Source organism: Haliaeetus leucocephalus, unplaced genomic scaffold (genome assembly GCF_000737465.1).
Source record: "Haliaeetus leucocephalus isolate CR32 unplaced genomic scaffold, Haliaeetus_leucocephalus-4.0 Scaffold160, whole genome shotgun sequence".
In the NCBI taxonomy this organism is placed as follows: Eukaryota; Metazoa; Chordata; class Aves; order Accipitriformes; family Accipitridae; genus Haliaeetus; species Haliaeetus leucocephalus.
In genome coordinates, this window is record NW_010972596.1 from 1,571,990 (window position 1) to 1,587,524 (window position 15,535).

Genomic DNA, 15,535 nt, shown 5'->3' on the forward strand with positions numbered 1-15,535 from the left:
CACACACACGGACCCCCGTGTGCCCTCCCGCCCCGGTACGGGCGCTGCCGCCGGCTCCGCTGGCTGAGGGGGCCGGCAGCGAAGGGCTGCTCGCTGATTAATTAGCGGTCGTTTCCTCTTCTGCGCCCTTTTCTTCACGGACGTTTTGCGTGTGCTTTGGAACCCGCGCCGTACGTCAGCGCGGTAGCAGCTGTGTGTAATTAACGAGTAAATAAATACCCGTTTGCGGGGACAGGCGCTCCGCCGTGTTTCGCTGAGGGCGTTCGTGACCGAGGAGCTGAGGCGGGCGCTGGCCCGGCGGGTTTGGGCCTTGGCCTTCCCCCGGCGATAACCTGCCCTCGCTGGTATCGGTGGGGCGGATCGTTAAATCACATTAACAATTAACAGACACCAAAGGAGCGGCGTTCATTTTTCCACGGGAAGGAGGTCAGCGCCGGCGAGATGCATGTGGGAGCAGATGGAGACGAGGAAGAGATTCCCAGGAAAGGGGCAGAGATGTGACTATCCAACGGGGGGGGTTGTACTGCAGCTTGTATTTTGTTTTATTTTAACATCTAGACTTGATACCTATAATCCCGTACTCACTGATCTCCCTGTTCTGTTGAGCCGAAAGGTTCGGCTTATCCAGATTTCGGTAAGCTTTTTATTAGGACCAGGCCAGCTCAGCGCTGAACTCATGTTCAGTATTTTCTGTGCTGATTCTTGGACAGCTTTTTTTCTAGATGGCTAAGATTTTGCTCATGACCTGCGACCACTGCATGGGCCGCGTTCTTTATGCATCTCCATAATCTCATCCTGCAGTTTCTCTGGTTATGTCCTCCTGCAGTAATCAAAACTAAGGTTTGCTATGAAGCTTTAGCCCTGACGATCAACAAGGAAACAGTTGAAATGTGAACCGGCAGCTAAACATGAACTTTCCTAGAAGAGAAAGAAAAGAGGTAGATGTGGGTCAGGCTTGTTCACCTCAGCAGTTGAGTGCTGAGACCCAGCAATAAACACATTGCTGAACTGCTGACAAACCCCGCGAGTCTGAGATTGCTTACAAAACCTTGGGATTGCTGAAGGTGGTTCAGTGGAAGAACTCTGCTTTTATTTTGCTGATCTGTCTAGCTTTAAATTTCCTAGCTGTATAGCTTCCATTTTAGAAACTCCTCTAGGAGGGGTTACTGGTATTATTGTTTAAGCTTAATCTCTTTGAGACTGGCTTTTGCTTACTTTATCTGCAGAGCATTGCTGTCTGTTCTCAGACGGTGAATACCTCGATTTTCCAGTGATACTGTTTTCTACAGAAGAATTTAAAGCCCCATTTTTTCCTGCTTTTGACTTGAGGATCCGTGCAAAATCGCTGGCAGTCTCTATATGCTGCTCAGCATAGTTTGAAAGTGGATGTATATTAATAAGTAAGACTTATCAAGTATTTGATCCTGACATAAAACCAAAGTGCTTTTCAGATGCTGTGTTTGTAAACTTAACATACATTCCTGTACTGGCACTGAGGAGAAACAAGCAGTTTGTTAGCGTGGATTTGGGGAGTCATCTTACGCTGGCAGCATTACATAACTATTTCAGGGAGGGAAAGGAAGAACAATTATCCTTTTTAGCCTTCGGGGGAATTTTAAGTACACAAAATGTAATTACTCAAGTTGAAATTTATCCAGGAAGCTAGAATTAACCACCCTCCTCTCACAAAACATATAACAACAGGATCATATGACAATCATGAGTTTCAATTTAAAAGTGAGAGCCTATGAATGAAAGGCCATTATTTAATGTGTACCACTGCTGATTTTTCTCAATTCTCTTTCGCAGCCATTGTGTTGCCATCTTCTGCTCACCCCATGCACTGTTCTAGACCCAAAGGCAACACAAGTGTTTTTTGACTGTGACTTGCACATTCTGCTGGTGCATTCAGGGAGCTCTGTACACTGCTTGTGGGGTTCACATGCAACAGCATCAACATGTGTATATGGGCAAATTCCCATGAAACCTTACTTTAAAAAAAAAAAAAGCAATGCTTTTAAAATACAGAAATACCTAATTTATAATTCAGTTATTAAGTTGTTCAGAATTTGCATTTCTGTCCATTTCCCCACAGAAAAGCCAGCACTAATCCTCTTGTTTTATCTCCAACGCCTGTAAGAAAAGTATCAGCTGTACTAATGTACTATATGGAAACTCTCGTTTGTGTATTTCAACAGGTGAAGGATACAATCCAGCAAAGACACAGTTATAACACAGTCAGATCTCTATGGGTACATAAAAGTCCGTCCCTGCTTCACCAGAATAATTACGTACTGCAGAGATAGTCCATGATGTAAGCACATGTAATTTCATAGGTGGCCAGTGTACCCAGAGGGGCTGGGCAGTTCCACCTCTGGAGTGCAAGCTCCCTTGCCTGCAGCCTCCCTGGAGGTTTTCCCTGGCAGACACGGCTGTGCAGCACAGCCTTTTAAGGGAGAACTCTCTGTGCTGGTTTTGTCTTCTGCACTGAACAGGGTGTTGCGGGTGGTGCCACGCTCGCTAACTGGATTTCTACTTCTCTTTTCAGTGCCCGGTGAGGAAAATCCCCCTGCTCCCACCACGTACCGGCATTTCGGCTCCAGGTAACGTTTTCTGTGCATAATAACTTTCACAGTCTGTGGGAACTGTGCCGGCACAGCGTGGATTTGTCCACCTTTAAGCAGTGTGCAGGCAGGAGAAAGTCTGCCCACCCCTGTGTATGGGTTGGTGCGCTGGCTGTTGGGGAATGGTTTGCTCTCTTCGCCTGTCAGTAAGCTTGTGCTGAACAGGTCAGCCAGCACCGCATCAGATTGCTTGGGAAGTCTGCGGGGCTGCTGGCTGTAAGGATAAAGTTCTTTAAAAGGTGTCATTGCATGAAGAGTAACTACTGCACCACGTCTGCGTCGCACGGAGGCCGCGGGGTATGTACAGTAACTGCAGGACCGGTGGTACGCCGTGTAACCTTGTAAGCATAACTTACTGCCCTGGGTTACAAAACGACTTCTGAATTTCAGCTGAATCACTTTTACTTTCTTCAGCGCTGTAGGGTTAGGGGTGGACTTAACAAAATCTTCAGATATTTAACATCTTTTTCAGCAGCTTTGCCTCTCACTCAGGCAAAACTCTTCCAAAAATTATCATCAAGGTGATTTGTTGTTTTTCCTTCACAGCTGACAGTGCACCCAGGAACCACAGTTACAACCAGTCATTGATTTGTTTCCTGCTTGAGTGCCATAAAACATTTTCAAGAAATGGAAGAAGATAAAGGGCAGAGTGCTAAAGCTACCAGTGCAGTGGGTGACTTGAGGAAAAGTTGGCAGACCTGGGCAGAGGATCACGTTGAATATCAGAGAAAGAACCCGTTCAGCAACAACAACAGGCTTGCATCTAAACCCGTGCATACTCACAGAGGAGATCCCACCTACGGGAGACCCCCTGAAGGGTCTCAGACAGAGCAGAGGGGGAAAGATGCTCACTCACATGTGGGAAAGGAAGTGGAAGAGCTCTGCTTGATCATTAGAAGCACTGGAGAGGTGGGAGAAGATGGACGTGTGAGTGTGACATTCGGGCAGCTGTTTGAAACATACGTGACTATTTCTAATAAAGTAGTGGGAATCTTGTTAAGAGCCAGAAAACATGGTCTGGTTCATTTTGAAGGTGAAATGCTTTGGCAAGGAAAAGATGATGACGTGATCATCACTTTGCTAGAATAAGGCTTTCTCATCTGATGAATTCTGCTGCATGGTTCCGTTTGGGAAAACATAGCTGGATACCATCTTGAAAGAGGTTTTCATTACAAAATTTCAACTCAGCTGCTTCTTGGGGCACGAGCAGGAGAGAAAACGGGTGAGAAGGATGAAAAAATATTTTTGTAAGAATAGTAGAGATTTGGACAGAAATCACAAATAATCTACTAATCCATCACACTGCCATTGGATTTTCCTTTCATTATTGTCATCCACTACCAAGTATATTGCAGTTCTTCACATAACTCTGCTGGATTACTGCTTTAGCTTACTGAAAGTATAAATTACTAACTTGCTACCATACAACACTGATTCTTGTAGGTTGTGAAATACTCGCTGTACGTGGGATTTTGATTTGTAAAACATGGAACTGAAAACTTTTGTGGGAATTCATATACTTCAAAAAAAGAGCCTGGTTTATAGCAAAAGTTTAGGTTATTTTCACATGATGGAACTGAATAAATGGAAGTTATTTTCATGAAGTATATGAAAATTCCTGAATTTACAGAAATATGACGGCAAGCATATCTGATGTTTCCTAAATTAGTTGCATCTTGCATGTATTTTGGAGAGCTGCACTAGTCCTGGTATTAGTCTGTTCTTATTATCATACCTTCTCCAAACCTTCTGTGTCTCTTTTTTTCTTTTCTTTCTGTATCTCATACCATTTTTACCTACCTGTTCTGTTCTTCTAGTGCTATGTCATACCCTAGCAGATCACAAAGCTCTGCAGCCTTTTTGGTGAATTCAGCTATATCCCTTCATAGAAAGTAGGGTGCCACAATATAAAGATGTGAAAGGCAACAGAAACTATATATCGGAGCACTGTGCATTTGTGAGAAGAAAAAAAAAAGTGGCTCTTTCTCGTCTTTCACCAAAATGTAGCAATGTTGTTTACAAGAGGAGGAGAGTAGAGATCCTGTAGTGCCAAATGTATAAATAAAGGTACAGTGGAGCAGTCCCACACCTCATTTATATGAGGCAGAGCTGTGCTTTCAGAGCATAGTTGTGAATTTGCCAAACTGGGAGAAAAAATGATCAGCTAGTTAAAATTGAGACTGAAAGATGACTGATAACAATTTCCTTCATGGTTCTTCTGCGGAAACTTTCTCTGTGTTTAGGGAAAAAAAAAAAAAGGATTGGTTGTATGCAATAGTTGTAATAATGCTATTAAAAATAATCAGGAGCTGTATTTACAATAGTTCCCACCAAGAAAACTGTATAATTAGAAACATAAAGTTCTGGGTTTTACCTGTGCAAATAAAAGCTTTTATGTGGTATTAACTACACTACTTGGTGGGTCTTTAAAGTAAGATATTCTCTTGCCTTGAAAGGATATTGAAATTTAATATAAACTATGAACTTGATAAAAATGATAGATTATTTTATGCTATTTATAGAAAAGAATGTGTTTTTGCAAAAAGCCTGAAAGAATGGGGGTTTGTTTTGACATTTTCATCCAATGGCGGTTTGCATCAAAATAAGCCTTTTGACTGAGCAAATAAAAATACGGATTTTGTTATCCCTCTGCCTCCTTTTCCTAGTGAAAAGACAATGAAAAAAAAGAAAAGAATTTAATGTGTTGAAATAAGTATATCTGGGGGACAGGGGAGTCAGATGCAGGTAGAGCATGGATGGGGAAACAAGGGTGGGTTTTAATCACCACATAATTTTACCATGTTGGAAACTGGGCAATATGTGCTGCACCAGGCACTGCTGGTGTGCATGCCCTTTGTTTTCAAACCCACTCCTTCTTCCTAAACAAATCTATGTCTTGCAGCTGAAAACAAGACATATAATTTGTGATCTTAACACATTTAAAATGCTTTGGTTTTTGGAAAAGCATTTGTTGCCAAAATGACACGAGCACACCTCAGTGGATTTCAGCTCCTGTTAGATAAAGCGTGTACGTACATTTTGATTTTAAACCAAATCAAGCTTTTTATAATACAGCTGTGGAATGCAGTTTGTTTAATTCTAATGATTTTGAAATCCAGTCAATTCTGCTGTAGCATTAGTTCATAGCTTGCAGGAAGCAGTATCAGGTGGTTCAGGTGTCACCAGCTGATAAACAGGATGGTAATATCAGGAAAAATAATACATTATTAGACATTGTACAAATACTACATGAAAAGACACACAGTTGAGGCAGCGTGTAGCCTGAGCACCCCAAGATGCAAGTCCAGCTCATGTAAACTTACTAGTTCTTTATTAAGGTTGGCTCAAATAGTTACGTGTCAGGAATGGAGGCTTCCACTGCCATGTCAGTAGTTAGACACGTACGTGGCCGCTGCTGCGCTCTCTCCTGCTCCTGGTTGGTTTAAATATCACTTGAGTACATCTGCAAGCGCTTTAAGCACACCTCTGCTCAAAACAGATAGAAGCAGAGTAAGCCCTAATGAAACACTCTTAGCCACTTTGTAAGCGACTAAAAAAAGCTTGCCCTATCATGATATTTTGAATAAAATCAAGGATTATTATAAAAAAAGATTATATATAGAGGGATGGATTTTTTTAAACAATTATAGGGCCAAACTTCCTCCCTGCCAGCTTCAGATGAGCATTCTCTAAAGAGTGACTGAAATCTTTCTTTGTGCCCATGCAAATGATTATAAAACACCAAGTTGCCAAACTGGGTCAGCACGCAGGTTGACAAATCCCATCTCTTGCTCCCAGCAATAGCTGGTATTTCAAAAGGAGTCTAAAAGATAGATAATACAATTTGTCAGCTTGCCCACTGGTACGCTCCAGAATAAAAAGTTACTCCTGAAGCTTCTGTAGTCATGAGCGCAGCATATCTAATCCACATGACTCAGTTTAGCTAATAGTTTACAAGTTTTACAAAATTCAGCTCCCTCATCTGCAATGTGGGGATTAGATTGGCATCTACAGATGAAACAGGAATTTAAACTTCTAAACAGGCAACTTTTTTGCAGCAGGCTCACATTAGAGTAAATAGAACAGAATTTATTAAATTACTTTTACAAAAATTGTAGCGTGTGAGGCTTTTTTCATATTACGGATTATTTGGAGCAGTAAGTAAACTCTGACCTTCTAAAAGGTGTTCTTGCCCTACTAAGTAACTTTCAGCTCTTCAAACCTCTCCTAAACTTCACTTCTTTGTGGCAAGCTCCCTCAGTGGTCTTTCCTCTTCCTCCACTTGAAGCCTGTGAATTCTGCATGTTTTAGACTGCACATCGTATGGGGATTATCTGTATTTTGTCAAACACTGAAAGCACTTTGAGCACTTCAATAAACGTTGCATGTCAGTTTGAAATGACAGCGAGTTTTTATGCAGCATTTGGTTGTCTCCAAGTTTGTCAAATTTCAAATACAATTTTCACTGGTTTGCTCCCATTTTTATGCTTTTGTTTACAACTCCCACTTAAGACTTCAGAAGAGCTCGAGGAACTATTATCAATTTAATCGCATTGAAAACGTTGCCCTTAGTCAAAACACAAACTTTTCTTTTTTATTCTACATTTAACAGCGTTGTATATCTGTTTCATCCTTTCAGAGGGAGCAGTTAGTACTTCAGCATAAAAGCATTATTCTCTGGGTTCGCATTAGGTTGGGAGTTTATGTAAAACAATTGAGCAAACGAGTACAAATAAAGCTTTGTCATTCCTAAACATGTAGTCAAAAAAGCAGCTTTTCTTACGACTGCTAATACTGGATCAAAGAAAAACAGAGCCAGGTGCAGTGGCTAAGCAATTTTCCTTTGTTTCTCCAGGCTCTTGGAGAGTAAGAGCTGCCGAGTTCCCTCTCCAGGAGTATTTTATTGATCTTTGCTCACTGGAAAGCTCTACAGATGATTTTGGAAGTTTTAAAATGCTGCTGTAGAAGAGGGTGACATAGTTAACGGGACCTGCCTACTGCCTCTTCCAGGGACTAGCCAGTAAGTCTGAAACATATTCAAAGCATGAGGATAGGCTTTTCAGAAAATACTTCTTAGCCTAATTAAAAAAATTATCTGCTAAGTCCAAGAATGCTTGTCAATACAGATGGAAAATGGAACAGGGTTCTATGCTGAAAAACACTAATGAGATACTGAGCATTCATCTCAGTAATTAACGTGGCTCTGTTGAATGCTTTGTTGTTTTGAGCTGGTGTGAGGCCTGTCTGCTGCTGTCAGAGAAAAGTTTAATTCCCCATCTTGTTCATCAACCAAAGTTGGGAAGCTAGATTATACCCCGATTTTTACCTTTCCAGTCTTGTTGTCACTAGCGGGACCCTTCTCAAATGTAAGATAGAGAAGTTGACCTTTATGCTTCTGTGCACATTTGACAACATACGGGGTCTGGCTGGGGTGGAGATAATTTTTCTTCTCAGCAATAAAAGGTGAGGAAGGTGGCATTTGGGGGGGGGGGAAGAAGCCACTGCTACTGGCCTGCTTGTGGGAGATCACGAGCAATTACCTTTGCATCACATACCTTGGTTTTTTTCCTTCCTCTTTCCTTCATTTATTGAACTGTCTTCATCTCAACCCATGAGTTTTCTCACTTTTGCTCTTCCCATTGTCTTTCCCATCCCACTGGTGTCGGGGGTGAAGAGCAAGCAAAGGGCTATCCAGGGTCAGCACCCCCAGTCAACCGTTCCATTGCACTGGAAGATCATTCCAAGATTAGCATTTATTCTGTTTACTAATCCTTTTTGACAACAGTTCACGTTGATACTTTAATATTACATGTCACAGTTAAATACAGTTATGTAAATTAATTTTAAATCAGAACACATATACAGTATTAACTCTTGAAAGATCTTAATGTACAGATATTTCATAAAGCTAGGCGCCAGCTCAAACGTCCTAATCTATTGCACAGAAGTAGTCAGTGGCTTTAATTCACACTCTTCGTTTCTAATGTTACAAATTAAGACCCTAAAGGGCTGCAAATGACATGTGAGTGCCCACTAAGAATAACAAGACGGTATCAGGAACAAGGTCTTACAGAAAAGAGAGGTATAAACTCTTCTGGGTAGAAAACGTTGTTCTTCAGAAGGGTGTGAACTTTCTGAAATACTACCTATAGTTTACTGGAAGAATATCACAATACATTGTACCCCTAAGGCAAGAGGTGCTGGATCAGTGGAAAACACGGAGCAAATAATGTTCCGTGAAGCCTGCAGGTGCAAGAGACCATCATCACCTCAGCTGCATCTAAATGCATCGGCCAAGGACACTTGATGAATTAGGCACCAAGAGATACACGCTGTGAACGAAGGAAACCCACTCCCTGTTTTCTGGAGTTTTAACTTCCCAAACAGTCTGCCTTAATATGGTATTGAAAAACAGAGCACCAGCATTACTGATTAGAGTCACAGGGCAAAGGCAAATGTTCAGCAGGTTCCTTCAGCAACCCAACATGTTCCAATTTTGGGCTGAGTCCCTGCTATCCCAAATTCAAATCACATTGCTATTAGGCAAGCCTGCCACATGCTCACTGTGCTAAAGACCCATTTCTCTTATGACTTCATTTAGAAATCAAATTTAGCCAAGGCATTAGTAATCTCCAAGAGACTTCCAGTGAGAACAATATCAGACCCATCTAAAAAGTTGGATTTTTTTTTTCTACCATCATGCAGAAGAGCCACATATTAAATCAATTCCTCTGAACTCTTCACATCTTTTGTAAACATACAATAACTAATTTAAAGTATTGTGCACATGAGAGGGAAAATCTTTAAGCCCAAGATACAACCACTTACACATACGTTTAAACTATATGTTATATAGCATTATCACATCTTGGGCACCTATTGTAGTCAACATTTACTATGTCGCTGTCATGCAAATAAGCCAGGTAATACATTAAAGTGGTTTAGCACCAGAAAGTCAGTAGTGTACTTTCAGCAATGTACCTACTAATAACTAGGCAGAAGTAATGTATCATACAAATACAGATGGAAACTTGAATGTTTTAAATGTTACTTGCAATCCCAGAACAATGCATCCTTAAAATAAAAGCTTGATTCCGCAACAAATATTCCCTTTGGTACCGTGTACATGCTGTTAGTAGTAACTTGTTGCCTTAGTTGCAATACATTCTGCTGCTATACCCTGCCTTTTACTAGGAAAAGTTCTCTGCATGTGTGCATATGAGTGTGTATGTTATGAATATATATATACACACATATAAAATTATAATTAAAATACATTGCCTTATTGTCAGAGAAGTATACAGACTCAAGTATCTCAATGGGAGAATGAGGTTGGCAGCTACAAATTCTGTGTATATTTCCTCATAAGGAACTAAAGCTTTTTTTTTCATCCTTGTATATTATTGGCAACATCAAACTGTGCAACCTTAAATCAGAGTTCAAAGACAAAGAACAAACTGGCTAGCAACACAAGGCTAAGAGTGCTTTCAGTTGGCAGCATTTTCAGTTTGCAGTCGCTCAATCAGTTGTTCAGCCTATGAAAGAGAGAAAGCAATGCATTAACTACACCGTGGACCTTCAGTTTACTGAAAATTCCATTTTAAAAATAGTGACACTGACAGAGCATTTACTCTTCATTTTTACAGACAAAGCATGCAACAGAAGCAGAATACAATGATTGCTTCAAAGAGCAGACTCTTTTTCACAGTTTTCATCAAACTCCCATTAGGTGATCAGAAGAGGAAACAGAACCCATGAAAGTCAAGAGGATGTTTGAGCAAATAAACAGCAGATAAAGCAGCGTGGTTTTAAAGACCTCAGAAGGCAGCAGTGCTCAGAACCACCAAGCTGTGAGACCTGGAATTCTTTGGGAGATGCTCCAGAACAGCACGTTGTGGCCTCTCATCTCCCACAAGCTGCACACCAGCCACATACATTGCTGAGGGATGGAGTGCATTCCTGTGTGTGGTTCACGTCATGAGATATACATCCACTCTTTGGTTATGTCACTGTGCTCACACATACTTTTCTCATTGTATGGCTATTTATGCATCTAGTGCATAACCGGGACAGCTGTATTTGGTATACGTAACAGCACCAGCCCACAGAGCCCTCAGAAAGGCTCAGGGCACAAGGAAGTCTGCCATCGTTGTTCTAGCAGGCCAAACTGGGCACATGGAGACTACCATGGCCACTTTTGAAACAAATCAGTTTACTGTCAGCCTTTTTTTTTTTTTTGCCAGTCCCACTGAATTAATCTTTTAATTTGAACTAGTGCTTGAGGTTTTAATAAGATCTCCGAAGAAACCACATTAAAAGGTGAAAAGCTTAAGTTTGGCATGTTTTAAATGCACACAGTAAAAAAGCAATCGGCTACCAAACGTAGGAACTACTTAACAGCACTTAATTAGCTCTTGCAGTTTATTTGCAAATAAAGCTAGATAAAGTGTGGAGCAACTGAAAATGAAGTAATCTGAATCTTGTTTTGAGCTCTTTAACAAGTATCACATTCAAGCTATTACAATTAAAAAAAAAAAAAAAACCAACCCCAAACCCGAAAACAACTCAAGAACACTTTCCAACTTGACAACAGGGCAAAGTAGTTTTTGAAGTGCATCCATATTGGATAACCAAACTTGGTACAGATCTCCCTGAGCTAATCCAAGATAGCAAGCAGTAAAACTACACAGCCATACTTTGAGGGCCAAATATCTGTGTGATGCTCTACAACACAGCAAAGACACATCTGCTTTTTTCAAGCTAAGTGAGATCTCCAGCAAGGTACCACTGTGGAGAAGCTGAGTTTTTTCTCTTCAAGTAAAAGGCTGTCTGTATTCTTTAGCCGAGACAGACCTTTTTCAGCATCTTTGTTTTGGGGCTGTGCAATGACACCAGGATGCTGTAGCTACATTGCAAGGACAGGTTCTTTGCTGCGTCAAAGCAGCGAGGGTAAGCTTTGGTTCTCGAGAGAGAGATTTTCAAATGGTGATTTAGTCGGTGCCAGTTTAGTCTCATTGCTTATCTCTACTGACACAACTGAGTGCAAACAACATTTTTGTAAAGCAGACACTTGTTTTAGTCTACAGATGACAAGATGAGAAAAAACATGTGAACTGATAAAAGCAATCATTAGGTGGACATGTTTTTCACCTAAATGGGATGAACCAGGGCATGTACAATACAGTCCATCACATTTGAATTTATCCTTTTAAATTAAAGAACAACTACTTATAAAGTGTCCTCAGAACCACATCACATTCACCTGAGCTACACATTAGATCCAGAACTCCTGTATCGTTTGCTGTTAATGTTATTGGCACTCGTCTCCCCTTAATAAGCACAAACATTAAGGTTTTTAACATTATATTTTTGCAAATAGTTAATGCAAAATATACAAAACTATTAATTACAGTAATGACAACAATAATTGCTCAAAGCATTTTTGGACATAGTTAAAACGTTAAAAAGACATCACATTTTCAGCTTGCAACTGAAAACCTACCAAAAAGCTCATCTGCATTACACTTACCGTGATAAACCAGTAGGAATTGATTCTGTACACGAGTCTGGATAAGAATCCTAACTGACTGGCTGGGGCCAGGACGTGAAGATGCAAGTGGGATATTGAGCAGAATGGAGGCCAGTGAAAACCCATCCTTCAGAAAAGGAAAACAAGTGAAAAATACTGGTGATGTTAATTCAGGAAGAAGTGGAACATCGTAAGTTATTTAACATAATCAACTGAATTAACAACTCAATGCATTGCATTTTCCTTGTAAAAACCATGCCTCTTCCCTTCAGGACACTCTCAGGGAACCTTTTCAAAAGCCCATTAACCTCATCCTTCACATCTCCCTATTTAAGATACATTTTGTTAAAAAGGAGAGTTTAAAAAAATAAAATGTATCTTAAATGTATCATATCTAGTTTTCAGCTGGAAAGCCAGCTGTCACCCTGTGAATGCAGTTTCTACATATTTTAAACATGAAGGCCCAGCTTCCCTATACTCTACACTATTTAAATTATATTACAATTTACTTCGGCTATCAAAGGCACTGACTTAAACTAAAGGGTGCAGCACCAAAATCAAAAGAATGCAGGTATGACTGAAACACAATGCTGTGCCCTGCCTGAATAGGACAAAGTTTACCTCTCTTTTGGAATCTAGGATTTAGAGCATATTTTCAGCACATAATTAAAGAGCAGCCTTTTAGATAAGTTGTTTGAAGTGCCCTCTCTATCCCAAGATGTGGTCAAGAAAGAATCTCAGAGTTGGAGCGCAATCTGTGCTGGAAATTCCTCAGAAAAAAAGTCTGTATTCAATGCCAGCACATTCTACTTGAGAAGTCATGCGGTACGTGAACGCAGACCTGATTTCTTCAATAAATCACACTGCAGTTGTTGCCACCATCTCTAAAATAGCATTCTGAAAAGTAAAAAACATACTCAATAAACACAGAAGGTTTCCATTACATACCTTACGTCATTCAAGTCATTAAAATTATTTCTCTGGAGGACAGCGTTTCCAACTTCCATCATTCTCTTTACTATTAAACACAAATAAATTTCATTTAATGTTTAAGTAATATTTTACACATCGTATGTCATCAAGTAATTTAAAAAAGGTGTTCTTCAGAATATTAACTTCAACAAACTGGTTACAGTGAGATCACACGCACAGGTTTTTCAAAAGATAAATACTGTAACTACTCATAATCAAACAAAGATTGTCAAGACAGTGTTGTGCAATGACTGACATGAAAATTGCCACTGTTACCAATTTCCGCACTCATGATGCTTTTAAGTGGGACATTATTCTAAGAACTTCGGCCAAAGCCATGCTATCACCACACCCTTATAAAAAAACCCCAACAAATACTGATTGGTCAGAATGATGATGTCTACACTACTTCCAGGGTTATATTTCTACTCAGCTACAGGACTTTAATCTCTAGGTCCCGTGCAGCCTGACATAAGTTAGGAAGTTTCAGAGACAGTACATAAATTCAAATGAAAATAAAATAAATCTGTCGGTCCTACTTATTACTAGGACAAAGTTTCATTACTGTATCACTGAGAAAAAGAGCAACCCTAGTACAAAACGTCAAAGCAAAAGCCTAAGGAATCGTCTTGAAGCCAAACATGTAGAGGAGTTGTTTCTGGAGAAAACTACATTTAGAAGAGAAATACAGTGATGCAAGATTTGCAACTACAATTCTTTTCCTGCATCACCTGTAAATTTCCCTCAGGTGGAATCTCTTCATGCATGTATGGCTGTAGTTTCTTCTGTTACTCAACACACTTAGCTAGGCATTTCCTGTGAAACAAATTCCAGGACAATGTTTTCTTACGGGGGGAAAAAAAAAAAGCCTATCAACAATAAATCATAGTTTCAATATTTTAGAACTTTATCTCTGCAAAAATTATTTAAGTTTATTGGGACACCATTTCCCTTTCTCCTCTCAGTCCCTTTTTTCCTGAAAACTAATGTAGCACTTATTTTAAAATAATATAAATTTTATAAAATTCTTCTGTAATTTTTCATATAATTTAAAATTGCATATATATCTGAGAAAACGCAATGAAGCAGCATGCAAACACTTTAAAAACAAAGTTGCGGTTCCAACAGAACGCGGAGGCATCTATGCTCAGTGCAAACAACAGAGATTTCATGCACTAGTGCAATGTTTTTCTAGAAACCACAAAAAAATATGCTGTTCTGGAACAGCACGCAGAAGTTCCCAGGAAGGGCAAGTCCCTACCTACACTCACTCACACCATCTATTTCCATGTTTACATCCTCAACTAAACGGTGCTCAGAGGTGTCATTTACTTGACAATGCACTGTTTAAGGCTGTGCAAAATTACTTTCCGTTAGGTTGAACGCACGCTTACAGCCTTACCTACAGGTATGTGTTCTGCCTTCAGCGTTTTGCAGTTTCCCATGTGCTCCACCGGCACCACCAGAAAGTGGTGGGGGGCACCGGGTCTGATGTCTCTGAAGCAAACCAGGTCTTCGTACTAAGAAAGGATGCAAACGCATTAAATTGATTAGGACGAGGATACTGGCAAGGAGTAGGTAACAAGGCCCGCCTTCCCCATATCGACGTGATGATGCTTAACGCCATATTAGAAGCAACCAGCAAAAATCGTTGGGATGTGCGGAGCCAGCCTACAGAAAGGCTCGCAGGCGCGATTTGCGTCCTCCGCTGACCTTCTGCGGCCAGCGCTCCCCGGCGTCAGCTTTAAGGCTCCTAGCTGTTGAGTTGAGCTGAAGGGCTCCCTCCCGATGGATGTTCCCCCCCCCGTCTCCATAAAGGACACCCCAAACCCGCCCAGCCCTTTAAAGCGGCACCCTTCCCCCGCGGGCAGCCCGGGCACCGCCTCGCCCGGCGGGAGGGCTGTCCCCAGGCCACCCACGCAGCACTTCGGGGTTTCATCCCCCCCGTTCTCACACGAAGCCCCTCAGCCCCTTCTCCCGCTCGCCCGGAGCCCTGCCCCTCGGGCACCCCCATCCCCACAGGAGCCCTCACTCCGGCCACAGCCGGAATCCGGCTCTTCGTTAAAAAAAACCAAAAAACCAAAAAGGCAACGAACGACAACCACCCGCCAGGGGCCAACAAAAGCCCCTCCGCTGCCCGCGGGGGAGCCGGCAGGACCCCCACCTGCGGCAGAGGAACGAAGGCCGCCCGGGGGAGGCCGCTGCCGCCGCCCGGGGCGTCCCTCACCCACCTGGCAGGGGAACAGCGCCGTGCCCGGCTCCTCCCGGCGGGCGATCCTGCAGAACGCGCACTTGCCGTCGTAACCGCCGCCGTTCCCGGCTTCTTTCCCCTCACCGGCGGTCGCGGCCGCGGCCGCCCCCTCCTCCTCCTCCCCCGCCGCCATTTTCCCTTCGCCCTCCGCCTGCGGCC

The 15,535-nt window shown here is 41.7% G+C and overlaps 1 protein-coding gene across 2 annotated transcripts; it reads right to left on the bottom strand.

Moving 5' to 3' along the window:
• Positions 1-4,595: 4,595 nt before the first annotated feature.
• On the bottom strand, positions 4,596-15,527 carry HINT3 (histidine triad nucleotide binding protein 3). Of its 2 annotated transcripts, none has more exons than XM_010562507.1 (5): positions 15,357-15,527; positions 14,528-14,645; positions 13,102-13,171; positions 12,154-12,280; positions 4,596-8,351 (listed from the first exon to the last, which is right to left on the bottom strand). In XM_010562507.1, exons 1-5 carry the CDS (start codon positions 15,507-15,509, stop codon positions 8,322-8,324), a joined length of 498 nt encoding a protein of 165 aa, XP_010560809.1. In that variant the 5' UTR covers positions 15,510-15,527; the 3' UTR covers positions 4,596-8,321. The 2 variants fall into 2 exon arrangements, with proteins under 2 accessions (XP_010560809.1, XP_010560808.1); XM_010562506.1 differs by lacking the exon at positions 4,596-8,351 and adding an exon at positions 10,014-10,159.
• Positions 15,528-15,535: the final 8 nt, after the last annotated feature.

Coding starts and splice junctions, on each gene's coding strand:
- HINT3 (XM_010562506.1), bottom strand. CDS start 15,509: ATGGCGGCGGGGGAGGAGGAGGAGGGGGCGGCCGCGGCCGCGACCGCC. Junction 14,646..15,356: donor CGGCGCTGTTCCCCTGCCAG/GTGGGTGAGGGA, acceptor ATCCTTTCTTAG/TACGAAGACCTGGTTTGCTT. Junction 10,160..12,153: donor ATTCCTACTGGTTTATCACG/GTAAGTGTAATG, acceptor TCTCTTTCATAG/GCTGAACAACTGATTGAGCG.